At 40.1% G+C, this 27596-nt stretch overlaps 1 protein-coding gene across 2 annotated transcripts in view; it reads right to left on the bottom strand.

The window, feature by feature from the left end:
- LOC136881123 (muscle-specific protein 300 kDa) overlaps nt 1-27596 on the bottom strand; it is a 169078-nt gene that overhangs the window by 58828 nt on the left and 82654 nt on the right. For both annotated transcript variants that reach the window (XM_067153770.2, XM_067153771.2), the window contains exons 11-12: nt 21222-21524; nt 1574-1819 (exon numbers count right to left, since the gene is read on the bottom strand). In XM_067153770.2, the coding sequence (XP_067009871.2) occupies nt 1574-1819; nt 21222-21524 (549 nt within the window). The remainder of the gene's footprint in view (nt 1-1573; nt 1820-21221; nt 21525-27596) is intronic.

Raw genomic sequence — 27596 nt, 5'->3', positions numbered from 1 at the left:
ACAGTTTCTTAAGGCTCCCCACAGATTAGTATCAGAATAATATTTCACAGAGGCAGTAACAACCAAGCAGTTCCATTTAAAAACATACATACACAGATAGCAACTACTGATTATTTCTTTGCTAACTGGTTCATTAGTAAAATTAATACCCTTCTCCCCCTAGAATGTAAAGTTGTCTACGTGTCTGTTAATATTGCGTTCGTGAGAAATTCTCGTTAAGACTTGCTTCCTTGGTCGAGAACCTATTACAAAGTGAGAACAAAACCGTGCTATGAAGATAAGCTGTTTCACGAACTTCAATGAAGTGCTCACTTCCTTCCCTTTATTTCAGCTCGAGGGGCACTGCATGAGAATGGCAAGTACTGCAGTCTCATTTCCGGGCAAGGACACCCTCACGAATTTCTTACAACTGTGATCGAATCAAACAGCTTCTGCTAACAGATCAGCACTTCAAATTTCGAAAAAATAAAAATTTAAAAAAATAAAAATAAATAGGGGCAAATATCAAAATAAAAGGTACAAAACAACAGGATTATCAGCCCACCGTCCATAACATCAGTCGTAGGACGAGAAGAGGGAAATTTCCAATCTCTCAAATAAAGATAGCTTTTGCTACTGGTTTAACGTCGCACTAACAAATCGAAGGTTTCCGGCGACGCCAGGATAGGAAAGGGCTAGGACTGGGAAGGTAGCGGCCGTGGTCTTAAGCATCTGCCTGGAGTGAAATGGGAAAACACAAAAAACCATCTTCAGGGCTGCGATGATGAGGTTCGAACCCACCATCTCCCGAATGCAAGCTTACAGCTACGCGGCCCATATCACGCAGCCAACTCGCTCGGTGAATTACAATGATGTGAAAATGAAGTAAAAGCAAAAAAACGAACAGGGCTGAATGATAAATGAAAGCCTTCTAACAAGTGTTAGTACCGAGTGAGTTGGCCGTGCAGTTAGGGGCGCGCAGGTGTGAGCTTGCATCCGGGAGATAGTGGGTTCGAACCCCACTATCGGAAGCCCTGAAGATGGTTTTCCGTGGTTTCCCGTTTTCACACCAGGCAAAAGCTGAGGCCGTACCTAAGCTAGGGCCACGGCCGCTTCCTTCCCACTCTTAGGCCGTTCCTATCCCGTCGTCACCATAAGACCTATCTGTGTTGGTGCGACATACAAAATATTGTGCCGAGTCTGAAAATATCTAATCAGGACTCTCTGGAAATAGTGGCGGGCATCGTGGTGATACGGACTAAACTGAAATGAAATCGGTGCTCTCCGTGGTTTAAGGGTGGTACCGCACTAGGATTCCACGGCAATGACACAATCAGCTATGCCATGGCATCCAGCTGTTAACTGAAAAACAGCTGCCACCTTCGACGACCAGTCGAGCGAATACAAAAGGTAAAATATAGTGTAAGAAAATATCCTGATAAGTTCTCTAGCTACCTGTGTCTGTAGATTATACAGCTTTCTAAACAAAACAAAACAGCTTAAAAATCAAGTTGTCATGTTAGAAAGTGGCAGAGATGCTGTGACACTGCCTAATACAGTTTATGGCACTATAAGCGATGGGTCGTGAACTCACCTGCTGCACAGTGGAGAGGAAGGCTTTGGTGGAGATTAGTTCGTCCTGTCCTGCAGCCCTCGCCTCAGCCACTTCGGCTAACGCCGCCAAAGACTCGCGGACGTCCTCGAGACGTCGTCCTAGAGCTGCAACTTCGTCTCCAAGTGGACCAGTACAATCCAGCCCCACGTCCGCCGCGATTTGCGCCACCAGGCCGCGTAATTCACTCAGGCGAGCCTGGTGCGCCGACAATGTCTCTTCACACACCTGGGACACAATAGATATAAATGTTATTTAATAAATGTATGTTCATATACCGAAACTTTAAAATAAACACAAAGTGTTTCAAAATTATAGGTATAAACTGAAACTAGAAAAGATGTCCTAATAAGCGTAGGCCTGGAAACCAAGATATGGTGTCATCACATTTGCAACCTTTACAACGGTGTTCTTTATGTTTCACGTAACAAACTCCATGTAGGAGGTCAATAGCGTCTTTTACTTTTAGTGGCATTTCAAGCAGTTGTCAAGGAACCTCACACGTTTCATGTACGAACGTAACAACGGCAATGGACGGAAAGTAGCACTATTGTACTACGAATCTTTTCCCCACATAATTCAGCCATGATGTTGGTAAGCCAAGTGGTGCATTGCCGTTGTCTCATCCGTAAGTTATCGGTCATCTCTTCGTCAGAAAACGTGTGAGGTACCATGACAACCACGCCAAATGCTACAAATCTCTTAGTAAGTTACCTGGAACAAAAAGCACGAACAACGAATGTGATTAAGTCGAATCTCGGAAACAGTTTGTTTTATTGGCCGGTATTCATTCCTGCAGTTTGTACCTAGAATTTTGAAACACAATGTACAGTTTCACTGTCATACAAACTATGGAAAATAAGCTTTACAAATGTCTAGGGCAAACTGAAGAAAGTATTTTCTTTTTAGTAAATTTAGAAGTGGTTTTCTGCAGTTACTCCCTCTCTATGCAATTACGAGATCATCTGAGTTCTCGTTATCTCTACATGTAAGAGAACGTATTTCAAGCAAATTAAGATCCCTTCTCAATTCAGAAATTTTGAGTTGAAAATACGGACCAGGGTGAATTCGAAAAGAATTCCGAACACAATTTTGCAACGGATAAAACACAAGTACATTACCTCTGGAGACCAGACACCGTTGAAGATATCGTTATTTCCAGTACCGTTGCTTTCTTCGCTCATGGCTATAGTTTACTTCATGTTGATCCTCCAGTCGTTCCGCAACTACTGACTCATAAGGGACCACAAATACTGATAAGAGAGGATCCAAGGTCACATAAAGCTACCCTAACATCACTGGATCACCGAGGATAAACTAGCACGTTACTTCCTTTAAAGAAACTGAGTTAATCTCTCCTTGTACTTGAGGGATGATACATGATCAAGTCGTAGACAAAGGTTTCTAACCAGTCCTGTTATAATTACTCGTCAATTCCAGGACAAAATATCGTTCATTGCAACTAACGGATGAATCAAGTAGCGAATATTTAAGAATAACTTAAATAATGCATTTAAGCGGTCCGCCTATTCAATACATACCATATATAATTTATTAAATCTAGGACATGTTCCTTCCCCTAAAGGAGATCATCAGCTAGAATAAATTACATAATACATGAGATATAAAAATTACATTAATAGATTGGTAAGACAAATAAAAATACACTTCTATAAACAAGGTCATTTAAAATAAAATATTTGTAAACTTTATTAAAGTTCCAAAGTCATATTGTCAATAAAATTGATGTGAATTGTTCATGTTAATTTAATAAATTATATATGTATTGAATAGACGGACCGCTTAAATGCAATATTCAAGTCATTCTTCAACATTTGTCACATGTAACTTATGGATGATGAAAGGCTTAAGAGTTTACAATGGAAGGTAACAGCCCATCAATGAGAACGGAAGAACGTGACAATCTTCGCCCTATAATAATGAGAGTACTCCTTAAGCCTCTCATATTCTGTTCACTTTCTGACACAAAAACAGCAGTCTTGTGCGGAAGAATCAGCGTCAATCCTTGCATACGGTACCTCCTCCCGTGCTACGGTCTTTCGTGATAAAATATTGCCTATTCCACTCGTTTATTATATTTGTCCAATGCACACATTATCATTAATAATAATAATAATAATAATAATAATAATATAGCCTCAGCTACCGAGTGCAGGCATTTTTATTCTGCGCCATCTAGGCTGCCTGCGTGCCAGTTTCGATGTTCTGTTTTACTCAACAAGATGACAGAGAATAGGATCTCTGTTGGGGGATCTATGGCTGAGTTTCTGAGTTCTTATTTTTGCCCAATAAACACCAAATGCGTCATCAGAGATCTTTTACATGCAGATATCGTACGATCACCTCTGCCAGATTTGAACCCACGACCTTGGGATCCGGAGGGCGGTACTCAATCTCACTCTAGCTGAAGGCTGGTGATAGATATTTTCTAAAATCTTTGAACATACGTCAACAAATATATAATCATTATTCAAAATTCGTAGGACTTTTCGCGTAAAAACAAATAATCAGACCCTGATCAGTTTTAGATCCAAGGACTAGGGGTGACAGATGTCAAGTTTCACGAGAAGTAAATTCTAAACTCATACTGAACGACCTGTTGGTCTACGGAATACATTTTATTTATAACCTTCCGAAATAAAATTGCAAGATCCGTTTTATTTTCAAATGGCAATGTAAGAAACGGTATTATGCTTTTCACGTTCATTGAATTGTTAGTGGTCCTAAGAGAAGCCAGAAGACGGAAACTTTCTTAAAGATTCTTTACCGTATCAATACGTATGTTAGAAATTAAGCACTAAGTGACTATGAGAGTACCACTGAGATTAGGAGTGCGTGTACATTCGGAATGTCGAACTATTGACTTCATAATTAGGAATACGAGAAGAGCATGCGTTCTAAGTTAAAAATACATGCCGTTCAGATATTTAAAAAAACATCCTAGTGAATTTTCACCCCGGATGATACTGATCTATTGCCGAGCCATTATTCATACGAAAAACAATGTGTTGCCACATTCTATTTTTTTTTTTAAATACAGGATTGGTAAAGTAATGGTTCACAAACTTCTCGCCCATACTCTCGACAGTATTCAGTCTTAACAGGGTATTTCCGCATCCGTTGTACTTTCCTGTTTATATCCCAAAGTACACGGGGAAATAATATGATAAACAGAGCTAGCGACGCCAGTACAACCTGATTCATTCACTACTACTACTACTACTACTGTTTTCATTCCTTCTCTGAAGGGGGTGGTGGACCTCCTAGCAGATATCCTGGATTCAGGAGGTCAATTGGACTGTATCGCAATTGACCTGTCTAAGACATTTGATAGGGTAGATCATGGGAGACTACGGGCAAAAATGAGTGCAATTTGGACTTGACAAAAGAATGACTGAATGGGTGGCTCTGTTTCTAGAAAACAGAACTCAGAGATTTCGAGTAGGCGAAGTTTTATCTGTCCTGTAATAATTAAGAGGGAAATTACTCAAGGCAGTATTATCGGACCTTTATGTTTTCTTATATATATAAATGATATGAATAAAGAAGTGGAATCAGAGATAAGGCTTTTTGCATATGATGTTATTCTGTGCAGAGTAATAAGTTACAAGATTGTGAGCAACTGCAAAATGACACTGATAATGTTGTGAGATGGACAGTAGGCAAAGGTATGATGATAAACGGGGTTAAAAGTCAGGTTATGAGTTTCACAAATAGGAAAAGTCCTCTCAGTTTTAATTACTGCGTTGATGGGATGAAAGTTCCCTTTGGGGATCATTGTAAATACCTAGGTATTAATAGGAAAGATCTTCATTGGGGTAATCACATAAATATGATTGTAAATAAAGGGTATAGATCTCTGCACATGGTTATGAGGGTATTTAGGGGTTGTAGTAAGGATGTAAAGGAGAGAGCATATAAGTCTCTGGTAAGACCCCAACTGGAGTATAGTTCCAGTGTATGGGACCCACGCCAAGATTACTTGCTTCAAGAACTGGAAAAAATCTAAAGAAAAGCAGCTCGATTTGTTCTGGGCGATTTCCGACAAAAGAGTAGCGTTACAAAAATGTTGCAAAGTTTGGGCTGGGAAGACTTGGAAGAAAGGAGACGAACTGCGCGACTAAGTGGCATGTTCCGAGCTGTCAGTGGAGAGATGGCGTGGGAGGACATCAGTAGATGAATAAGTTTGAGTGGTGCCTTTAAAATTAGGAAAGATCACAATAAGAAGATAAAGTTGGAATTCAAGAGGACAAATTGGGACAAATATTCGTTTATAGGAAGGGGAGTTAGGTATTGGAATAACTTACCACCGGAGATGTTCACAATAAATTTCCAATTTCTTTGAAATCATTTAAGAAAAGGCTAGGAAAACAACAGATAGGGAATCTGTCACCTGGGCGACTGCCCTAAATGCAGATCATTAGTGATTGATGATGAAAATTACTTTCGAATACACGATCAACGGTGACGCCGTCTCTCAGGCTAGGAGATTTGTATCAGAGAAGGAGATGCGCGGAGAAGGTGAGAGGGTTGGCGGTCGTTGCCTACACTAGAACTATCCCTGAATTCGCCTTAGTGCAGAGCAGATGGTGGGGACCAGCCCTTCTCCGTCTCCCGAAAACAGAGGCGTAGAGCCACTGTAGAGCCGTAGCCACCCCTCTTCTGCTCGGTTGGCCGGTCGGAGTGCAGAGCAGTCGAATCATGGATCAGCCGTGGCCACTTGTGCGTCGAGTCCCACTCTGCATCCGCCGACCTTGTGATTCATTCTCAACTTCGGTCTACGTGAATAGAGAAAATATTTGCGTACGCACAAAATAAAGAATTCAGCATCAAATATTCAAATGTGTGTCAGTTTTTCACAATGTATAGTATTGCACATACTTGCACTGGATTCTTATCATCTGTGGTTCCTTCCCGGAAGATTGTGCTGCGGAACTTAAGATATAGCTTCGCGGTCTGTGGTGGTGGTTACAGCGAGCGCACGTCAGTACCCTCTGTGGATCGATGGTAGAATATGTGAGATCGCTGGTTCAAATCCGCCAAAGGCGGATGAATTTTTGAAGGGCGGACGAAAGTCCAGTCGGCACTGCATGTCGTACGATATCGGCGTGTAAACGCTCTGGTGGCACATTGGGTGTTTACCTGACAAAATTAAACAAAACGCAGTCATAGATCAGCCAACAGAGACCCGCTTCTCTGCCATCTGGTAGAGTAAATCGAAACGTCGAAACTGACACGCAGGCGGCCTAAATGACGTCAGATCAAAATGCCTGCTCCTGGTAGCTGAGGGTATACGATTCCAGTCTTACTATTACTGTAGTAGTAGTAGTAGAAGAAGAAGAAGAAGAAGAAGAAGAAGAAGGCCCCCTAATCTTTGACAATCAACAGATCACGGAAATAAAATGAAGTGTAAATCCATCAAAATGATCAGTCCCACAAAGGTACGAAAAGAAAAAGAAAGGAATGGCAATTTTATTCCTCTTTTGAATTGGAAATTAGAAAATGTACGATGTATATAAATCACCATTGTGAAATTATCATTCACTTATAATACCTGCCAAACTTTACTATTATTATCAGTCCATCGACGTGGACAAACTGTCTGAAGAACTTGTCCGATAGTGGTATTTATGGAAGAGCGCCAGCTCGAATTATTTTGGCCTAGATTTCAGATAGGAGTAGCAATTGCTTTAAATGGGGGGAGGGGGGGGAGAAGGTGTAAAACAAGTGAATTATAAACGTCTTCCAAGACAGTATTGTTGCTATTAAAAATCAATGTGGAATTTATGCCCACATAATCTAAATCTGTCTCTCTTAGTAAAGATATACGACAAAACTTGCAACCGTCCTACTCTCTTCTCTATGCACTTCGGTATTTCGGGTGATCGAACAGCTAGCCAAACACATTCATTAAAAGCCATTATTTCAAAGAGACAGAGAGAGAGAGAGCGTGTGTGTGTCTTATTCTAACCCTCCGTATGGTACAGAGTATTTTAAAGTTGTGCATGGTAGGCGCGATGCTAGTTCAGTTCCGGTAGCGAAGTGATCTGCGACCTCAGACCGACAGATGAGCGGGGTGATGTAGGGTAGAGTGGTACAATTTCGATGTAAGTACAATCCCGATCAAATTTAGAAAACCCGCTGTATTTCATTCTTCAATGTTAGTACCACTTACGTGTGGCCCGCTGTGCGAAGAGTGAAGCAGCTTCTTTGTGAATGTGAAAAATAACACATCTGTTTCTATTAATTTTCAAGAAACTGCCGATTTTACATTGCAAGGTGAGCGATGCTTCACTGCATTTCACGTTGTTATAAATTTGAAGCTATCTTAGCTAAGCTCTATGTCCTTTACTTGAAGTGTAAAGTGCTATTTATAATAACGCCAAGACGGGAGTATGATACTGCAAGCACTATCTTTTGTATTTCTCTGTAAATAGTTGATGGATCCATTGTTGAAGTACATGCGGTACATTTTCGATCAGATGGAATGGTACAATTTCGATACTAAATGTTTGCATTTTTCTCACTATAGATGCCGCACAGAAGGTCAGAGAAGAAAGCTTATATGAAATGGTCAATTACGCACATTCACTGACCTTCAGTCAGTTGGTTATCGAAGAAACAAACCCTTGCCTAAAATTCCTGCGACTCCTTCAAACAATCAACCCCAAATGGATCATCATCCTGTCGCCGAATGTAATGATTGACTGCAATTCAGAACTAATTCAACACCAGATAATTCAACCATTATGGAAACTTCTTCAACGTCAACTTTTAATGCAACAAGGACTGCATCACCCGAAAAATCTATGAAACATATCTTACCATCGCCTGAAAAGTACGGTAATCAACGCCAGAAATGTTAAAGGTAATATCTTCATCCCATTTAATATCAGGTCAGCATTTTCAAATTTTTAAGTTTTAAAAAATACCTTTATGAGTGGCAATAGCACAAATATAAATCAAAAGATAACTTACATGTCAAGCACAACATATCTTCAAGATGATACATCTCAACGAGAGCATTCGAAAGACAACCCGTGTGGATTTTCTCATCCGGATTATAACTGTGAGAATTACCTGATAAGAGGACCATGGTTTCAATGTGAGGACTGCAATGCGTGGCATCATGAAATATGTGTTGGGGGAAAAGGGAAGAGACTTTTTAGTATGGAAAATGTGTGTTATCAAAATTGCACCACCAGCGGTACAATTGCGATCAAAAACAGGCTCTTCTGTTTCGTACAATTTTTATAACGAGGATTTATTTAAATACTATTATTATAATGTGTGTCATTGTTTCAGATAGTACTACTTCATTTTCAATGTAAAAGAATGTTGATAATACCGCAAATGAAGTGTGAGTGCACAATTAATTAAAATTTGATCGAAAATCTACCACCTTACCCTAATCTTAATATGCGAGACTGATAAATGAAGTCGCCTTATTGACTTCGATATGAGTTTAGTACCGTTGCCATCATTCTAGTATTGATACGTTTATTTTGGCAGTGTAGTTTCCTTATGCATGTTCTTAGTTCAGTGAAAGTACAGTATATACTGTAACAAATGAACGTTAAACTTTGGTGTGCGGTAAGTTCTCCCAAATTAGATGGCCTGCGTTTTTCCATGAAACTATAAAGCTAATGGATACACAAACCACATTCTGAGACCAGTCTTCCAATAGCAGATGGATAAAGAAAGGCATGATGGTCACTTCATGCAAGATAAGCTACACTCAGCTAATCGGTCCCTGGTAGTCGCAAGGGAGGTTTTCTGCGATCGCGTGGTTAACTGGCCTGCTTGATCCCCCGATTTAAATCCCTGTGATTATTACCTGGTTGTGGTGATTCCGTTTCAAAAGGAAACACAACTGTGGAGTGGGGTGTTGAAAAAAATGTGTACGCCAACAACTTCAGCACGTTTATATCGTACATCTCATAGGCTAAGATTCGCCGAGTAAACTTTTTAGGAGGTGCCAAACGTGTTTGAGAGTTGAGGGACGTCACTTTGAACACTTCCTGCAGTTCGTACTTTTGACAGTGTATCGCTACTCTTTATTGTGATGTCTGAAGTTGAGCCGTAGCATTTAAGTATAATAAAAAAAGTCGAGTCCATCTATTAGATAATTTCCAGGAACTATATTTCGAATAGTCAATCATATTTGTCTTTTAGATACTTGAGAGTTGAACTTCAGGACGTCTTGGTCTCCTAAAAACCAATGAAAAAAGAAGACAAAAGAGGGAGCGCACAATATACGTTTGATGTCAACTAAATTTTGAGTCAAGATGTCATTGGTAGACTACTGTTCAAGAATGAAGGAAGCAGTTACGTTCATATCTCTCGAGGTGTGGTCCTTGCCAAAGCGCAATCTGTATGCTAATCGAGAGAAATACGTAATGTAATTAAGAAAAAGTCTGGCCACAAATAAAGCGAGCAGAATGACGCAAGTAACTTGTTCTCGTGGATGATGTAGTCGCTCTCGCTGAGGAACATTAGTAGTATACACCCATCCCGCCAGCTGGTCGAAGTTAATGAGTACTACAACTGGCAATCCCGAGGAGTCACTCCGCATGAAGTGATGCACTTTATTTTTATAAACAACGTCAACTACAAGAATGTTCATATAATGTTAAGTTTGAGAATGGCGACCATGAAATCCACTATGTTCTTACCAGCCGACTTCTGCTTACTAACACTTTGTGTCTCCAGACCATATACACAAATATAGAATTTCTAGCATGGTCCTGTGTGGCATATTATAAGACGATAATTTTTCTTTACATCAGTTCTTAATGAGTTTGTGGAACCTATTACTAGGAACCTATAAGTAAAAAGAAAGTTTACTTTTATTTTTTCAGTAATTTACAGGGATAGATGCATATTAAGAGCCAGAACTAGGAGCGCCTGTTCAGTAGAGGTGAGGTTAAAACGAATGATAACAATTATTAAATTAAATCCTAACTTGCGATGAAATCTGTAACAATTCCGGTCATTGTTGATACCTAGCTTCATTCTCTACTAAATTATAAACCTATCAATTGCTAATCCTACTTTTACTAGATACTTTCATTTCCTTCGAATCTATGACGGTATTAGGCTGGGAAACCTATCGAATAGAATTATTACAGGTTGTGCATTACCTGTTATTGAGCTGATCCGTTGAGATATCAGTCACTAGCGCTTCAATTTAAGGCAGCCACGCCAACAGTGTACACCCTATAATAAGCATTAGCAGCCTACCTATTATTTCAGGTAGCTTGTCCTAACGTTAGGCCTATGTGCAGAAATCCTTTTCCCGGCCTTGTTTCACAATACGGCACGAATCAGTTCCGAAAACAAACATGTGTGTCAAGGATCCGAACTCACTTCAGATTATCGCATTTCAACTTCCTGTTCTATATACTGTAACTTTTGAAACGTCTCTTAAGCAGCTGTTTAGAAGGAACGAAAAAACGAAAACCTACAACATGTCTTCCAGTCTTTGACCGGGTCAGGGATGTAATGAATGAACCATATAGGCTATTATTACAATGGGGTCGCCACTCCAAGGTGATATTAATGACTGATAAATGCTACGAAATGATAATGGAGAGTGTTGCTGGAATGAAAGATGACAGGGAAAACCGGAGTACCCGGAGAAAAACCTGTCTCGCCTCCGCTTTGTCCAACACAAATCTCACATGGAGTGACCGGGATTTGAACCACGGTAAAAATAGTTCGTGCGACGTGAAAATCAGTATCACACTGATCTAGTTTCATTTACACAGAGCCGCTAAAAGAATCGAAATCATGTTTTTAACGCTAAAACAATAATTCGCTTGTATTTTATTTTTGTTGTTTAAAAACTTTCTTACAAGCTGCTTTACGTCGAACCGACACAGATAGCTCTTATGGCGACGATGGGATACGAATACGAAAGGGCTAGGAGTGGGAAAGAAGGGACCGTGGCCTTAACGTACAGCTTGGTGTGCAAATGGGAAACCACGGAAAACCATCTTCAGGGCTGGTGACAGTGGGGTTCGAACTGTTTAAAAACACCTTGTCTCGTCGGCTGTATAAATTAGTTGCAGACTTTGGTTCCTGACTCTACCGAGCTCGATAGCTGCAGTCGCTCAAGTGCGGCCAGTATCCAGTATTTGGGAGATAGTGGGTTCGAGCCCCACTGTCGGCAGCCCTGAAGATGGTTTTCCGTGGTTTCCCATTTTCACACCAGGCAAATGCTGGTGCTGTACCTTAATTAAGACCACGGCCGCTCCCTTCCTACTACTAGCCCTTTCCTGTCCCATCGTCGCCGTAAGACCTATCTGTGTCTGTGCGACGTAAAGCAAGTTGTAAATAAATAAAAAGTTCCTGACTCGAAGATCAGTAGATGAACCTGGCTGACAAACACATGGCCGCTAGACCAAAATTACTATCCGACACACATTTCTGTTTAAGTTATATCTTTCATTTCAGGATTAAAGAATCAGTGTAGAAGGTAGCGTTACGAATTTTAAGAACCGTATGTTTTCGGAAAATACAAGCTTTCCAAAAATATACTGGGCTTGGTTCCCAGAGCTGCTCTCTACTCGAAATACTTCCGATATCTAAACTACACCTTTGAGGAGTTGAAATACCTAAATTATTTGTCTAGACAGTGCACGACGAGAAAAATGCCAGCTGCCGCACAGGAAATGAACAAAATATGGAAACACCAATGACTTCACCCTTCAACCCCCTCAAGCCGCTATAAATAGTTCCCGCAGTCATTTGTTCGCCTGTCTAGGAGGACAGCTTTGCTGGCGTAAAGCGGCCTCCGATTGAGAGAGACTTTCTTTCTTGGACGAGAATTAATCTGAATCGAGCTCTGCTAAGGCGAGATAGATACCACATTCCAATCTTCTGATCACTAACCTTAGATTAATACTCACGTGTCCTTTGTAATGACTAATTGCTCACATTCCTCGATGTTCAGCCTCTTCTGTACTAATTTAATAAGAACCTATGTTGTTTCCGTGAGGGACTTGAGAGCTCCTCGAAATTGATATGCATGACGTCACTGTGATAACCTTTGTTACAGCGGTGTTTGTATTTGAGTGTAATTTATAATTGATTGAGAACGAAGCGATCGTGGTATATATTCTAGGCGCCATTCTGGTATCCATCTGAAGAAGAGTTAGAGAAAGTCACAGAAAAAATTCTAGAATGGTCAAGAACTGAATTTCAACGAATGTCTCGTATAATTTGTTTTACACGAGGCTGAGTACACGCCGCATTCCAGTCACCCACACCAATCAATCCTACATGACACATCAGGTTATGGGTACAGTTTCCTGAACATTGTTGAGGTCCTCGTATTCCCAATGGGAAAGGTGCTCCAAACGAGATGTTCAAGTCACCAGTCAGCCAGCTTACGTCGAGGGAACGAAAGCTTAGTTCCGTCACAATGGTGTTTCAGCTTCTCAGCTTTCTCATAGCACCTGCAGTTGTTATGGCGGTGATGATCCTCCAGAGATGTTCATTAGAGAGTTTCTCTCGATTCTCTGGACATGAGAAAAAATCATTCCCCATCAACTGAAGTGTGCAAAAAATGCTGCACAATTGCAGTCCCTCTGATGGGCGAATCGTCCCTTCGTGCAACTTCCACTAAAGCCAGGTGCGAGATTTGCCAATTTCCCGTTCGTACAATGAAATAGACTTCCTTTAAGCAGTGCTTTATGAATCTAGATACGTTCAACATGAACATTTCCTATTTTACTATCCTACATGCACATGTCCAGTAAGTCGAATCAGATAATAAAATGTTCAGCTTTCTTGGTTTATTTCCCCCAGAACCGGTTACTTAGTTACGATTCTTAAAAATCCATTCATGCTCTATGCCCTTCGAGTGTATCTTCCTAACGGCTAGTTCTAACACCATGAAGAAAGAGGCATGAAGCAGCACTTGACAGAAACTAGAAAAGTTCTAATACTCAACAGCCTAATGAATTTCAGTTCAGTTTACGCCTTTTAAGAACTAGACGATATTAGGTTTGCGAAGCGTCGGGTGTCATTTTCACGCCGTAAGTAACTTTTCCCGACATCCTCATTATTTGAAGGGTTGTAATTCTTTCACTTGTTTCCCCTAATTAGGGTTAAGAGGGGATGATTGCCTGATTGAACCTGCTCTTACAACAACAATCACAACGTCTACTCTTCTCAAGAAAACAAACTGGTAGCCTATATACTTGGCCCAGAAACTGTAAAACGGTTGGAAACGACGTTCGAGAGCCTACTATTCTAATCACGAATATAAAGGTACAATTACTTTAGCACCAAAAAACGACATAATTAGGAATTTATTTGAAAAAAACTTCACAATTTACTTGGTATGGGTACTTTTTAGTTGCAGAACAGAGCCTTCCTGTTTTCCCACTCAGTAAACATGCAGCCTGCTGACAGCTTCAACCTGCACAACGTGCAGTAAATTATAATACTCTTCTTGAATAATGTTATCAGCAGACTTCCGCTAGTCAGCGTAATTATTGTATCTCCAAATTAACTGTTTACCTGAAGTTTCGATAAAAACTGATTCTATTCCGATGAAGAACGACTGATGGCAACCTAAAATTAAAAGAATGTCATATTCCACCATTCTAAAGTATGATAAAATGACAAAATGGAATTTTACTAACGTTATACAAACACCATTCCTAACAATAAAGGAACGTGAAGATTCCCTCCTTTTACCCTATGATTACTATAAGAAGCAGCCCATTCAAGTTTCAACACACCAGTGGACATTCGTATGCTTTCAGTTGTACTAGCTTAAAATAATTTATTTACATGATCGTCAAATTTTATTTCCTAAGGACATGTAATTCCTATGAATACAGTACCAAACAACGATATGATATTTCAGTAAGGGATAAAGAACGGCTATTAGTACAATCGCAAGAAACGAGAATCTTTGAAAGAACGTATATTTCTGGTGTTGGGCTGGAGGAAGTTTGACAAAATACGGAACACACGACAACCATTATATCCGAAGTCAAATTTGAACGGCCCATAGCGCCCAAATTATGCATTTAGGACTATTGATCCCCCTCTTGAAATATGATCAGTTTGGCGTTCCTTAAAACATACTAAGCATCGGCGGTGCTGTTTTGAATCATCCTATATATTCATTTTGGAACTAGAATTGGGAAGATGTAATTCAGCAGCAGTGATGGTAGACGGTTTATCAATTAGCTACTGGCAAAAGTCTCAACTATACAGATTTTAAAATTAAAAGTAATAAACTAGACAATACAGTATCTGCGGTACATATCAAATCACATCCTTGAATTATAAATAGTTACTTATTGTTTATCAAACCATTAACTTTTATTGACCGAATGACGAGATGTGCAGAAAACAGTACGTACGCCGCGATCAATTCTACCCAAGAACAAGAAACTTCGAGTTTCCTCTGTTTATTTCAGTCTTCCTAGAAACATTCTTAAGTAAGTTGCAGGTTCCAAAATTATCTGGAGGAAGTTGGGGGAAAAAAAGAAAAATGTCCCGTTGGAACAGCGCCAAGGTTCAATTATCTGACTTCTGAGAATTACTGTCTCCCTAAAAAAAAGCTATATTGTTTCGCTATCAGAATATGAATATTATTTCTTAATAAAAAATCAGAACAATCGCAGTGCTTATTCTTTTAACACTCAATCCACTTCCATCATCATGGAGTGTAGAACTAGGGATAGACGCAATATTGTTATATTACGCAGAAATAAACTTGGCAGCACTGTATAAAGAACCGGCTCGTTGAATGGTCAGTTAAGCGTACAGAACGTCGGTTCAGAAGACCTCGATCTTGATTCGCGGCGGGCCGTGGATTTTAACTGCGCATGGTTTATTCCTCTGGCTCGGGGACTGGGTATTTGTGATATCGTAACACACTTCTCTTCATCTACACCACGCTAGCAACAATCACAGAAACACGCAACAGTGAAAACTTCCCTCTACCGAGGATTAGCGTCAGGAAGAGCATCCAGCCGTAAAACCGGTACCCGACTCCAAATGCCTACCCCAATAAATTGGGGAGAAGGTCAGAAGAAGAAACTAAATAAGAAACTAATACAGCGTTTTTAATATAAGGAAATAAACTGCTTCTATTACGTTCACTTCCTAACGAAGTAACATTTTCTATGTCACTACACAAAATTATTATTTGGCATGATCGAAAGGGTAGCACAGTTTCGTTCACACAATATGGATTTACATTTCGCCACACGCTGTTGCCATACCGAACAACGCCCTCTCAATTCAATCACACGCAGACCATTCGAATCAAAACACTCCGTTGCCGCTCGTTGTGATGCGCTTAATAAAAAACACAACAATATGGCAGATAAAGTCACACACGTACCTCGAGACCTCCACTACCGATGCTACCCATAACCAGACTGTGCAAGCGGGGAGCTGAGCGCCGAGGAACATTGATCGGGGCGGGGTCCCTGGACCACAGCCTCCGACACCCCCTCTGACCTACATCTACTTCATCCTCTACAGCTACATGGATCTTCTTATTTTTATAAGTATTTAGGAAACCCTCCCCGGCATCTGTAGCAACTTACATAACAACTTCAACAGAAGTCCTGAGTAGCGTTCGAGCACCCCAACCGCATGCATATACACACACTCAATGCTCTTCCTAACGAAATTCTGTGCGGAGGGAAGGAATACACTATTGCATGTATCGAACGAGTTGGCTACACGGTATAGTGTAAGGAAGCTGTGAACTTGAATTCAGAAGACTGTGGGTTCGAACCCCACTGTCGGCAGCCCTGACGATAGTTTTCCGAGGTTTCCCATGTTCACACCAGGCAAATATTGGTGCTGACCTTAATTAAGGCCACGATCGTTTTTCTTTTTCTTTTTTTCTTTTTTTACAGTTAGCTTTTTGTCGAACCGACACAGACAGTTCTTATGGCGACGATGGGATACGAATGGGAAAGAAGCGGCCGTGGTCTTATTATACATATATATTACGATTTGCTTTACGTCGCACCAACACAGATAGGTCTTGTGGCGACGATGGAATAGGAAAGACCTAGGAGTGGGAGGGATTTTTTTTTACGTCACACAGACACAGATAGGTCTTATGGCGACGATGGGACAGTAAAGGTCTAGGAATGGGAAGGAAGCGGCCGTGGCCTTAATTAAGGTACAGCCCCATCATTTGCCTGGTGTGAAAATGGGAAACGACGGTAAACCATCTTCAGGGCTGCCGACAGTGGGGTTCGAACTCTATCTCCCGGATACAAGCTTACAGCTGCGCGCCCCCAACCGGACACCCAACTCGCCCGGTGGCCTTAATTTAGGGTACAACCCCAGCATTTGCCTGGTGTGAAAATGGAGAAACCACGGAAAACCGTCTTCAGGGCTGCCGGCAGTGGGGTTCGAACCACGGTCACTTCCTTCCCAGTCCTGTCCCATCGTCGTAATAAGACCTGTGTTTTGTCGGTGCGGCGTAAAACAATAACAACACTGCGTGTTTCTGCAGAGGTTCGTAGTGTGGTGTGTTGTGCTGTGTTTTGGGATAACCACAAACACACTGTCCCCGAGTCCCTGACGCAGTTAAAATACACGACTCAGGCAGGAATTGAACCCTGGGATCTCTGAATCCGCGGCCTCGACGCTGACCACTGAGACAAGCAGCCGGACAATTTTCTAGCTTTTACTAGCACTCCTAATTATTCTTTAGCCAATATCTGCACTTTCTTCCTTCCGTCAGGGGGATACTCAATGACACTTCAAAGAAACAGTCAACAGCTCCCTCTGCGGATGAGTGGTATAGTTCTGCCTCCGGATCTCAAGATTGCGGGTTCAGACCCGACAGAGGTAGTCTGATTTTCGACGGGCGAAACAAGGGTCCCTTCTACAATCCATGTCGTACGATGTCTGCCTGTAGAAGGTCTCTGGTGACATATTTGGCACTTACGAGACAAAAATAACTGAAACTTAACGCTAATGCCATCTGGTAAAAGAACGGAACGGCAAAACTGACATGGAGGCACCGACAATGGCGTCAAACAAAAATGCCTGCTGAGGCCATACGATTATTATTATTATTATTATTATTATTATTATTATTATTATTATTATTATTATTATTATTATTATTTCACAAATGAAAAGAGTAGCCGTCAAACATTCGAACTCGTTTCTAATAAGGAGTAAACAGACTTCGGTACCAATAAGAAGGGCAATAGAAAGATTTTCACTCTCTTTTCAAAAATCCGCTTCTGCTGTCCAAGACACTTATTCCGGTGAACATAAATTAACTTTCACAGAGTCTCCAAATAAAAAAGAATGTGCTCCACCTGAGATGGCTTATATTCAAACACAGTACATTATATTGTCAAATCAGAAACTGAAGCTTTCTGGTCTTCTGTGAAAGAACACAAGACATCTAACCTAGAATCACACTTTATGAAAATGGCTTAGTTCTTTCTATATTTCTGTAACTGTAATTATTAATTAAATAACATGCTAACTGTTTTAAGAGTCTTACATTTGGTGAGGAATTTATGATTCATGATTCCTTTGTGACAGTACAATGCTATTCACAATTTTGGTATTATAAGTTTAAAATCTTAGGATGTGATTGGTAAGTTGTAGCTTGCTTTCCTAATATTTACTCTTAACAGAGATATGTGATCTACAATCTCAATAAAATAAACAACATTATAGAAATAAATGTTTCAATTAAAGATCAAAGTATTCTAGATATCATGAGTGGTGTGTACTCTCACCAACTGACACCTACGTCTTGTTCTCGTTCTTAGGGGCAGCATAGCATGTTGCGGTGTGATCATCTCATATCGCTACAAATAGGTACGACGACACTCCTCTCTATTTCGCGTCTCTTACACAATTGGCTAATCCGGGACCATTAAGTCATTTCCAACAATAGACGGTTTCGACGGAAACAGGGCTACGATCGGTTTAACTCTGGCTGTACCCTTCTCGGTCTGCAGTTCCGATCTCACTCCGAAAACTGCCAGACTTTCTCACCAATACCATATCTCATAAAATCAGGAAAACAAAACCACAACCCTTGCGAATTTACTTGAAACTCTGTGGATCAATAGTAGAGCGTCGCCATCGGCCTCCGCATCACATTGTAGGTTCTAACCTGGCAGTAGTCGGATTTTTGAAGGGTGAAAAAATAGACAATGTCGTATGATGTCGGTACCGTATGTAAAATATCCCTGAGGACACATCTGGTGTTTACCCGCTAAAATTAGTTATCACTCGCCCGCACATCGCCAAACAGTTCCGCTTTCCAGGCCATCCGGTAGAGAAAATCGAAACGTCAAAAATGACTCGCATGTAGTCTATAAGACGTAAAATCAAAATTCTTGCACACAGTAGTTGAGGTCGTACAATTATTATTATTATTATTATTATTATTATTATTATTATTATTATTATTGCATCATCATCGACAAGAATTCTACAAATTGTGTTTTCTACTGGAACGACTTGTTTACCAAGTAATTCCCATTTACATTGTCTCAGCAATTACAAGAAGTGATCTCAGAATCAGCGATATCCAGTACAATAGATCATGAATATACTGAACTAGAATTAGAATATATCTTAAGCAACGAGCTTAGTACACATGAGAAAATCCATTGTGCGGAACATTAATGTGATAGTGACAAAAACTTGTGAGAGGATATATATCATCAGTTGATCTCTCGTCTGTAACCAACTCTCTCTTTAAATGCTATCGACATGGATAAAGGCCGTAGTTACCCTATCTTTATCCTAAGTTTAGCTTTTAAGCGCATGAAGCGTTCAGTAAATGTTAGCAGCACGACTTTGGTCAATTAAATACCAAATCGGCAAGTAATGACACGTGAGGAGATACAGATAAAATCTATCCAAACAAGAAGACATCTTGTTCAGTTGTGATTATAATAGAATCTACACAAAACTGTATTGTATCATTAACACGGGATTATAATCTAACACAGAATAAAGCAAAGTAGAAGAATCTTTAAGACATCTAGGAAGACATTATTGATCCGAATGTATGGCGTTTGAATGGACAAAATAGCCGTATTGTTAAGATTAACCCTCGTACAATCATAAAACAAAATAATTCGCCGTTATTGGACAACCTGTAAACAAACATTTTCACCGAAGGGTTTATTCATCAGAATTGATAACGAACATTTCGAATCATTCCAACACCATTTTAACGTACACTGGGCAGTAATTCTACAGTACACTTGAAGATAACGTGTGAACTGACGGATTCCTTGTTGTGTCGATTTAGCAGAATATTTTTATGATGAGAAGAAAACTACTCGAATCGCGAGATGTAAGGTTGTAAAATACAACGTAGATAACATTACTTTATAAATACATGAATCAATAAATTTGTGTATCCTTAATCACAACTGACTGTTGTGATCATTATATTAACACCGTATTTAACATCACAATAAGGGAACTTATTTGTGACCCTAATATTTCAGCTATACCATCCTCTATTTCTAGTGACTAATCGGAAAAACAAAATCACAGTATTTATTTTCATCTTTTAAGTTGAGAGAGGAGGTACACCTTTAAGGGTCAAAGAACTGCATTTTTCGATATACTTATTTACACTTTAACAAAATAAGTACCTCCTCAAGTAATAAAAATGTTTGTAAACGCCCATGCATGTTCCAACTTTTGTCATGTTTCTTGCTTATTTTGCTGAGTTTGTGACACTTGAAGGGACACTGAATTTAGGGACTCTTACACGGAATGGTCATTGTCGTGGGAAATCCGAGATTTGGATGAGAGTGACACTTGCAGGAGAGTAAAGGTTGCTCTTACTCCTGTTCGAGATAAGGGGAAAAGATAATGGGAAAATCCTTTTGACTATGGAACTACCAAATGGAAGGGTACTGTAAGAATTTTCTCTTTGCTGACTGTTACCTTACCTAATCTAACTAATGCAGATTGTAAAGATTCTTTATAAGAATTCCTGGTTCAATGCACACGATAGAAAGGTGATAATATGCTACCTGCAACGATTAAAACTATTACAGGGCTTCCCTCCTTTAAACAAAGCATTTAAATATCTGGTCTCACGTTATTCCGGGAGTTCTGAAGCCTTTTCTGTGACTAATTTTTTTGCATATGAATCTGCATTATAATATTAAAAAACTACTGAAGTTAATTTACATAAAATATTTTGCATGGCAATAATTTATCTGAGCAATATACTCTAGGATCTTTGTTGATACACCGGTACGGGATTTAACTTCTAAAATTAATTAGTAGTTTAAAAATGAGATACTGATATGGACTGTAACGATAAGACAGGGGGGAGGGGTATTTTGAAAGAATATTTTAGAGATTCTAAGTGGGTATAAGTCTTTAAATCGTTTAAGAAAACGAATTATGTAAATGTGCAATGAATTATTATCTTTATACTGCAAATCCCATTCGACTGCAAAATCGAAATGTGTTCAATAAATTTTCAGAAACTACGGTTTTTTCCTCTTTTAAATCTCAACAGCATTTCAAAAATGGTAATGGAGCAGAAAGTGTATCTCAAATTTAACATAAAACAAGTCTGTGTGAGCCTTACCTTGACGTGGTTTAGCGCCTCATCAGGCGTAAGCTGGGCCGTGCTATCCAAAAGCTGATCGGCCCACGTCTTGACGCAGTCGCTCGCTTCACGGTACTGGCGCCACAGACGAGCAGCGTCCTGGTAGCGATCACAGAGCTCCCGCAAAGACTGACAGGTGTCGTTCCAAGAGGTCACCGCTTGTTCCACCACCTCCTCTATCTTGGCGCTCACCTCAGGATCGCAAGAGGCTGCCAGAGGTTCTGCCGCTGAGCGGAGGTCATCGAGTAACTCTTCTCGTTGGTCCAGCGATCCGTACAGACCCTGAGGAGGAAAATAATAGCAGCGTCAGTGATGGAGTTCGGAGACAGAATCTGAAATTTGAACTGGGAAACACTGCCTCCAAAGGAGGCTAAACTTATAAACTAGTGGGGATTGTTTCCCATTACTAAAAACAATCATACTTTGAAATTCTATGCATTAAGCACTTCTATCTCCATATATTTTATTGTTAAGAAGGAAGCCACATTTTTTTCAGTGTCGACTTAGTTAAAACAAGTTTTCCGTCAGTCAATACACTAATTGTAACACACACAACACTGTAACATAGGGCCTACCTGTAAAATAGTTTATTAGTGCTTTTACGTGTATGTTATAATTATAAGTTCGTTATGGTGTAATAATTAATGTTTCGATAGAGCGAAAACCTTTAAAGTTGTATTTATCTCTTCACATTTCCTTTACACAACTAAGTTAACAAACTAGGGATAATATATATCATATTCCTCGGTTCCGAATTTAAATCGAGTCGTTTCTGAAACAATCCCTACATCAAACATAATTATCCATAAACACCAAAGTAGTTATTTCCAATAACGTAGTTTATGTATGGTGCTTTACATTGTTTTAAACTCATTACTCAAGAATGTCCTAGTAAGAGTCTTGATGTGCGTCAGCAAGTTATCTGGCGTAAAGTTACGACGTTCACATATCCTTTCGCACTCTCCCATCGAGCTGAACCAGGATCGAAACGCACTTTACGAGGTTACTTCTCAGCTGAGTCGCAAGTATTAATGAGCATATTGATTTACTCATGTTTTGTCCCCAACTACACATCATATGGTTAGCTTTCTTGAAAGTTAATAAGCTCCCAGGATGTGGTAGGAATCACACATATTTACCCTTGTCGGTCGAGCACCCTAGGGGCAAAGAGGTGAGGAGGGCCACCTAAATGGGAATACCCTCTCTCTGACCAGGCACGAGGATTACACAGGGTTGGTAGTGAAAGAAAGAAAGAAAGAAAGAAAGAAAGAAAGAAAGAAAGAAAGAAAGAAAGAAAGAAAGAAATAAATAAATAAATAAATAAATTAATTAATTAATTAATTAATTAATTAAATAATACAGTAATAATAATAACCTATGGCCTCACCACGTCGACTTTATGTTCTGTTTTACTCTAGGCCTACTAGATGGTAGAGTAAACTGCTCTTGGAAGTCTATGGCTGAGTTTTGATGAATTTTGTCGGGTAGACACCAAATGTGCCACCAAAGATCTTCTACATGCCGACATTATACCTCATAAAGTGCTGAATTGACTTTTTTCACATTACACTTCCCGGTTTTGGGATCCGGCGGCCAACACTCTACCAGTGATCCACACAGCCAGGTAGCTGCAGGAGATGGTGATTACTCCTTTGCCAGAATCTTTAGAGGGGGGCCCTCTAACATTTTTTTTTTTCTGTCTGCCGTTTTCGTCACTCATTATTGTTTCAGTCCCGATCATGTCAACAAAATGAGTTCTCTCTATTATTCTCTAGGAATCATCACCTCCACAGCCGACAATAACATTAAACTGATCATGATGATGATGATGATCATCTTTAAAAGAATTAAGTCCTTCCAATAAGACCGCTGTCAAGTCGCTACAACAGACTCGGTATCAGCTTCAGACTAGGTTAGATTAAAAGTGTCCATGATAGCCTCTCCGAGCGACTCTCACAAGGAGAGAGAGATAAACGTTGAAACAGCAATAGCCTCTTTATCGGTTGCTCTAGTTTTACGGATATCCCTCTCTTTCAAATCTGTATGCAGCATTCAAAACAACCGATAAAACTGTAGTCTATAACGTATTTTCTCTACATGGTTTTCAGGTCGAAAACAAGGATTTACTGCTAGCTGTAGCATGATGGGAAGTCCCAGTACGTTCATTGTATCTGACTAAAAGGGGGATCCCCAAGGGTTATTTTGAGAGTGTGGTAAGGCCATCACGGGTCGCCTAACTTAGTCTAGCATTACCTCCACTGAATACTGCAGTACTTCTCAATGCGGAACTTCTCTTGGTCAACTCCTGTTCTCTTCCGACTCCCGACAGTATTCTTTACCTCGCACCGACACAGATAGGTCTTATCGCGAAGATGGGCTAGGAGCGGGAAGGAAGCGACCGCGGCCTTCATTAAGGTACAGCCCCAGTATTTGCCTGATGTGAAAATGGGGAACCACGGAAAACGATATTTAGAGCTGCCGACAGTGGGGTTCGAACCCCCTATCTTTCGAATACAGTCTGATAGCCACCCAAACCTCGCACCACTTGCTCGGTGACAATATTAGCTTTGCGCGGCCTAGAATGCGTATCATTTTCATGCCATTCATGGCCCTTTCCTTTTTCCTGTCGATACGTTTGTTCTTCAAAGGGTAGGACCTCTATTATGATTACAATTTAGAGGAAATGATTATCTCGTATTTCAATTTTAAACAACAATCACCACCAGATGCATACTTCTGAAATATAACCAAACATACGAGCACAAACTCAACGTCTATTTATATGTGTTCGTTTATAACTCGAGAATCGCTGGACAGACTTCTATGCGGTCTTCACTGTTGCCTTGAGGATCTCCCGAGGAAGGTTTCCGTGTATTAAATATTGATCTGTAATTAAAGGCAGCAGCTTAAGCCGCCTAAATAGTTTAAGATACCTAGAAAGAATATTATAGAGCATTGAAAATTATATTTTTAAAAAGCCCCTGGGACAACATACCTATATTTAAAAGGTCATCCAAAAAGTTTTTATCATTGTTATTAGTACAAATCCTGCGCTAGGTACGGAAAGATCATACTGAGGCTTGGTTTAGCGCTGCCACATCTTCGTCCATGAGGACCAAATTGAGGATCTCTGTTTTAAAAGAATGATAGAACAATGAATACCATTTCAACTTCTATATTTTTGGAAGTTAATAATTTGTGGCTGAGCAACAAATAAATTAACTCAGAGAAAAAACAGTTTCATATTTTTAACACTAGTCTGCTTTCCCTTCCAGAAGTTTTCGTCTAACCCCACAGTCAAGGTTGATTCAAATCCATTTCGTTGCATTAGCTAAATATGGTGCATCACTGTGTTGCATTTAGCGATTTTTCTTTTTACGGAGTTCAAAAGACACTGTAGATTGTATACACAAAACGTGGTCGACGCAGGCGGAGCCGCGAATAAATGCTAGAACAGCACAAGAAAGCAAACTTACAAAAAAAAATGGATAATACATTTTCCTATAATACACCAATATACCTGGGACTGACAACAAGGATTGAGTACCTGAGTGAGGTTCTCTAGAGCGAGAAACCGGTGAATTAAGCGTCATTACACCATTTACAGCAAGCTACTTCAAACCAGCACAAGGCCGGGTCAGAACAAGGAAGGCTCATCGTTCTGTAGATATGCGTGCTCGCATGTCTACACCCCTTGAGCTGAAGCAATGACGAACGCATGACCTAAGGAATGAACATGTTGGAATGTGATTTAACAATTACTCGTACACACGAAAGAGCGTGTCGGGGCGTGGTAGCTAGTGGGACGGCCACTGCACTACATGTTACAATACTCATAACACCAGCGCAGGAAATGTGTGTCATCAAAGAACTAGAAGTTTAACGACCCTACTACGTTTGATGAACAATGACCCAGGTTTAACAAAAAGTACCCTCCTGCTATTATTTTATCGTAACAATTGTATTGTGATGATGATACTTGTTATGGTTCTAAACGAATGTTTTTCAACCGGTTTCGTGTACCCTGGTGGTACGGATCGAGGTGGCTGGATAACGTTTTAAAACATGAAAATGAAAACCTACAACCTGTTTCCCAGTGTGTGGCTATTTCTAGCCAAGTGCAGGCAGACCCTCCGATGAGGGTGGGCGGAATCTGCCACGTGTAGGTAACTGCGTGTTATTGTGGTGGAGGATAGTGTTATAAGTGGTGTGCGAGTTGGAGGGATGTTGGGGACAGCACAAACGCCCAACCCCCGAGACATTGGAATTAACCAATGAAGTTTAAAATCCCCGATCCGGCCGGGAATCGAACTTGGGACCCTCTGAACCGAAGGCCAGTACGCTGACCATTCAGCCAACGAGTCGGACAGGGATGTAATGAATGAAGCATATATAGGATATTAGTACGATGGGGTCGCCACTCCCAAAGTGATTTATTAATGACTGATAGATGCTATGAAATGAGAATGGAGAGTGTTGCTGGAATGAAAGATGACAGGGAAAACCGGAGTACCCGGAGAAAATCCTGTCCCGCCTCCGCTTTGTCCAGCACAAATATCACATGGAGTGACCGGGATTTGAACCACGGTATCCAGCTGTGAAAGGCCGACGCGCTGCCGTCTGAGCCACGGAGGATCGTTTTAAAATAATTAAATTTTAAATTATTACGAGAAATTGACTATCTTCGTTCAAGAGAATGAGTTCCAGCGTAATTCTGATGTGCTGGCAGACGTAAGAAACTAGGTTAAAGACTTCATACTTACTTCTCTGAAAGTATTGTTTCTCAAGACTGTATCAGGTATACATTTTCTGATCGAGACGCACTACCAGCATGGTGACCCGGATTCGATTTCCGGTACTGTCAGAAATTTAAAAATGGGAAGAAGGCTCGTATGTGGTTAAAATGCAAAATGCGACTCACCTCCACTGGGGGGAGGACAGGAGTTGACTAGCAGTGTTGACAGATCATTGAACTTTAGTGTGATTCTGCACCGAAAAAAGTATGTTTTTTAAAATGACCCTCTGATATAGGATTAAAGCACCACGCCGAGAAAATTTATTGGAATGCTTTTCGATGACATGTGTACGTGAACAACGATGTGCCATAACATAATGGGTGTGGAGGTGAACCTAATGCTAATATTGAGCAAATTTCAGCCTGATATAAGAACATTGTTTTCAGTGATGCAAGCTCAAGTATCTCATTATTCATTAGTATTACTCACGTTCACTCTTTAAATTACAATCTACGCCCTACAATTACTTTCCTAAGCATTAAGGAAGGATATTTTACTTTTCAGAATACGTTTCAGTCTTAAACGATTTAATTTTCTTTATTGTATTTATAAGTATTGGTAGAACTTCAAAAAATTGGAACACCTCCAAGTACTTCAGACAAAAAGGTCTAAACAGATAAGGCGCAGAGATCGAGCCTTGAAAGACCGGAGGTCTCCAGCATATAAGTACTGTACTTGTGAATTTGGTCACGACTTGACTCCGCAAAATTAGGAACATGTGAAGGAAATATCAGCCAAACAGATGGACAAATAATAATAATAATAATAATAATAATAATAATAATAATAATAATAATAATAATAACCATTCAAGTATGAGAATATTAATTTGTAATTTAGACAGAGTATTCTACTTTGTTTAATTTATGGTTATGTTTCTTTATAACTGATTAGTATTTGAGGCATTTTATTTCATCAGTAAATTCATAACTATGTGACCAATATTATCCCTCTTGAGAAAAGTCAATGACAACTCTATGCCTAGGAATGTAACATATGAAAACATAATTTCAAGATAACTTTCTCGAAGACGTATTTTCCGAGACCCAAGAGGTTGTGTTTACGAAGTTCGGCCTGAGCTAAAACTGAACGTGATTCAGGAAACGTCAACTTGTCTTCCAATAACAATATTGCTGACGTGCTTTCACCAAGCCATGCAGGTGAACAATAGGTGCTGAGTGGTAAGCACGTACTGCAAAACCTGACGTGCTGAATTGCAGCTTCAGTGATATTCCATCGCGAACATTACTGAGCAGAAACAACGCACGAACGCTCATAATCATGGGCGCCCGCAGGATCTTTTCCAGGGGGGAGGGGGGTTATGATGACAGATGCTAGATGACTGTCAGTAAGTTCAGTTTATTAAATAATCTGGTATGATATTAAACAATTGAACATCAAAAGTTTTAGAATTCAAGGGGGGGGGCAAGAGCCCCCCTTGTGTGGGGCCATGCTCATAATCACGAAATTTTGTGTTACAAACTAATTATTTATAATTACATTTTCCGTATTTAGACTTATCTCGTGGCTGAGGTATTTCTTAGGCTTCGGGATGTTT

This window comes from Anabrus simplex, chromosome 9, assembly GCF_040414725.1.
Source record: "Anabrus simplex isolate iqAnaSimp1 chromosome 9, ASM4041472v1, whole genome shotgun sequence".
Lineage (NCBI taxonomy): Eukaryota > Metazoa > Arthropoda > Insecta > Orthoptera > Tettigoniidae > Anabrus > Anabrus simplex.
Note: the sequence above shows the minus strand (reverse complement) of the source record. Positions and strands in the feature narration are given on the sequence as shown.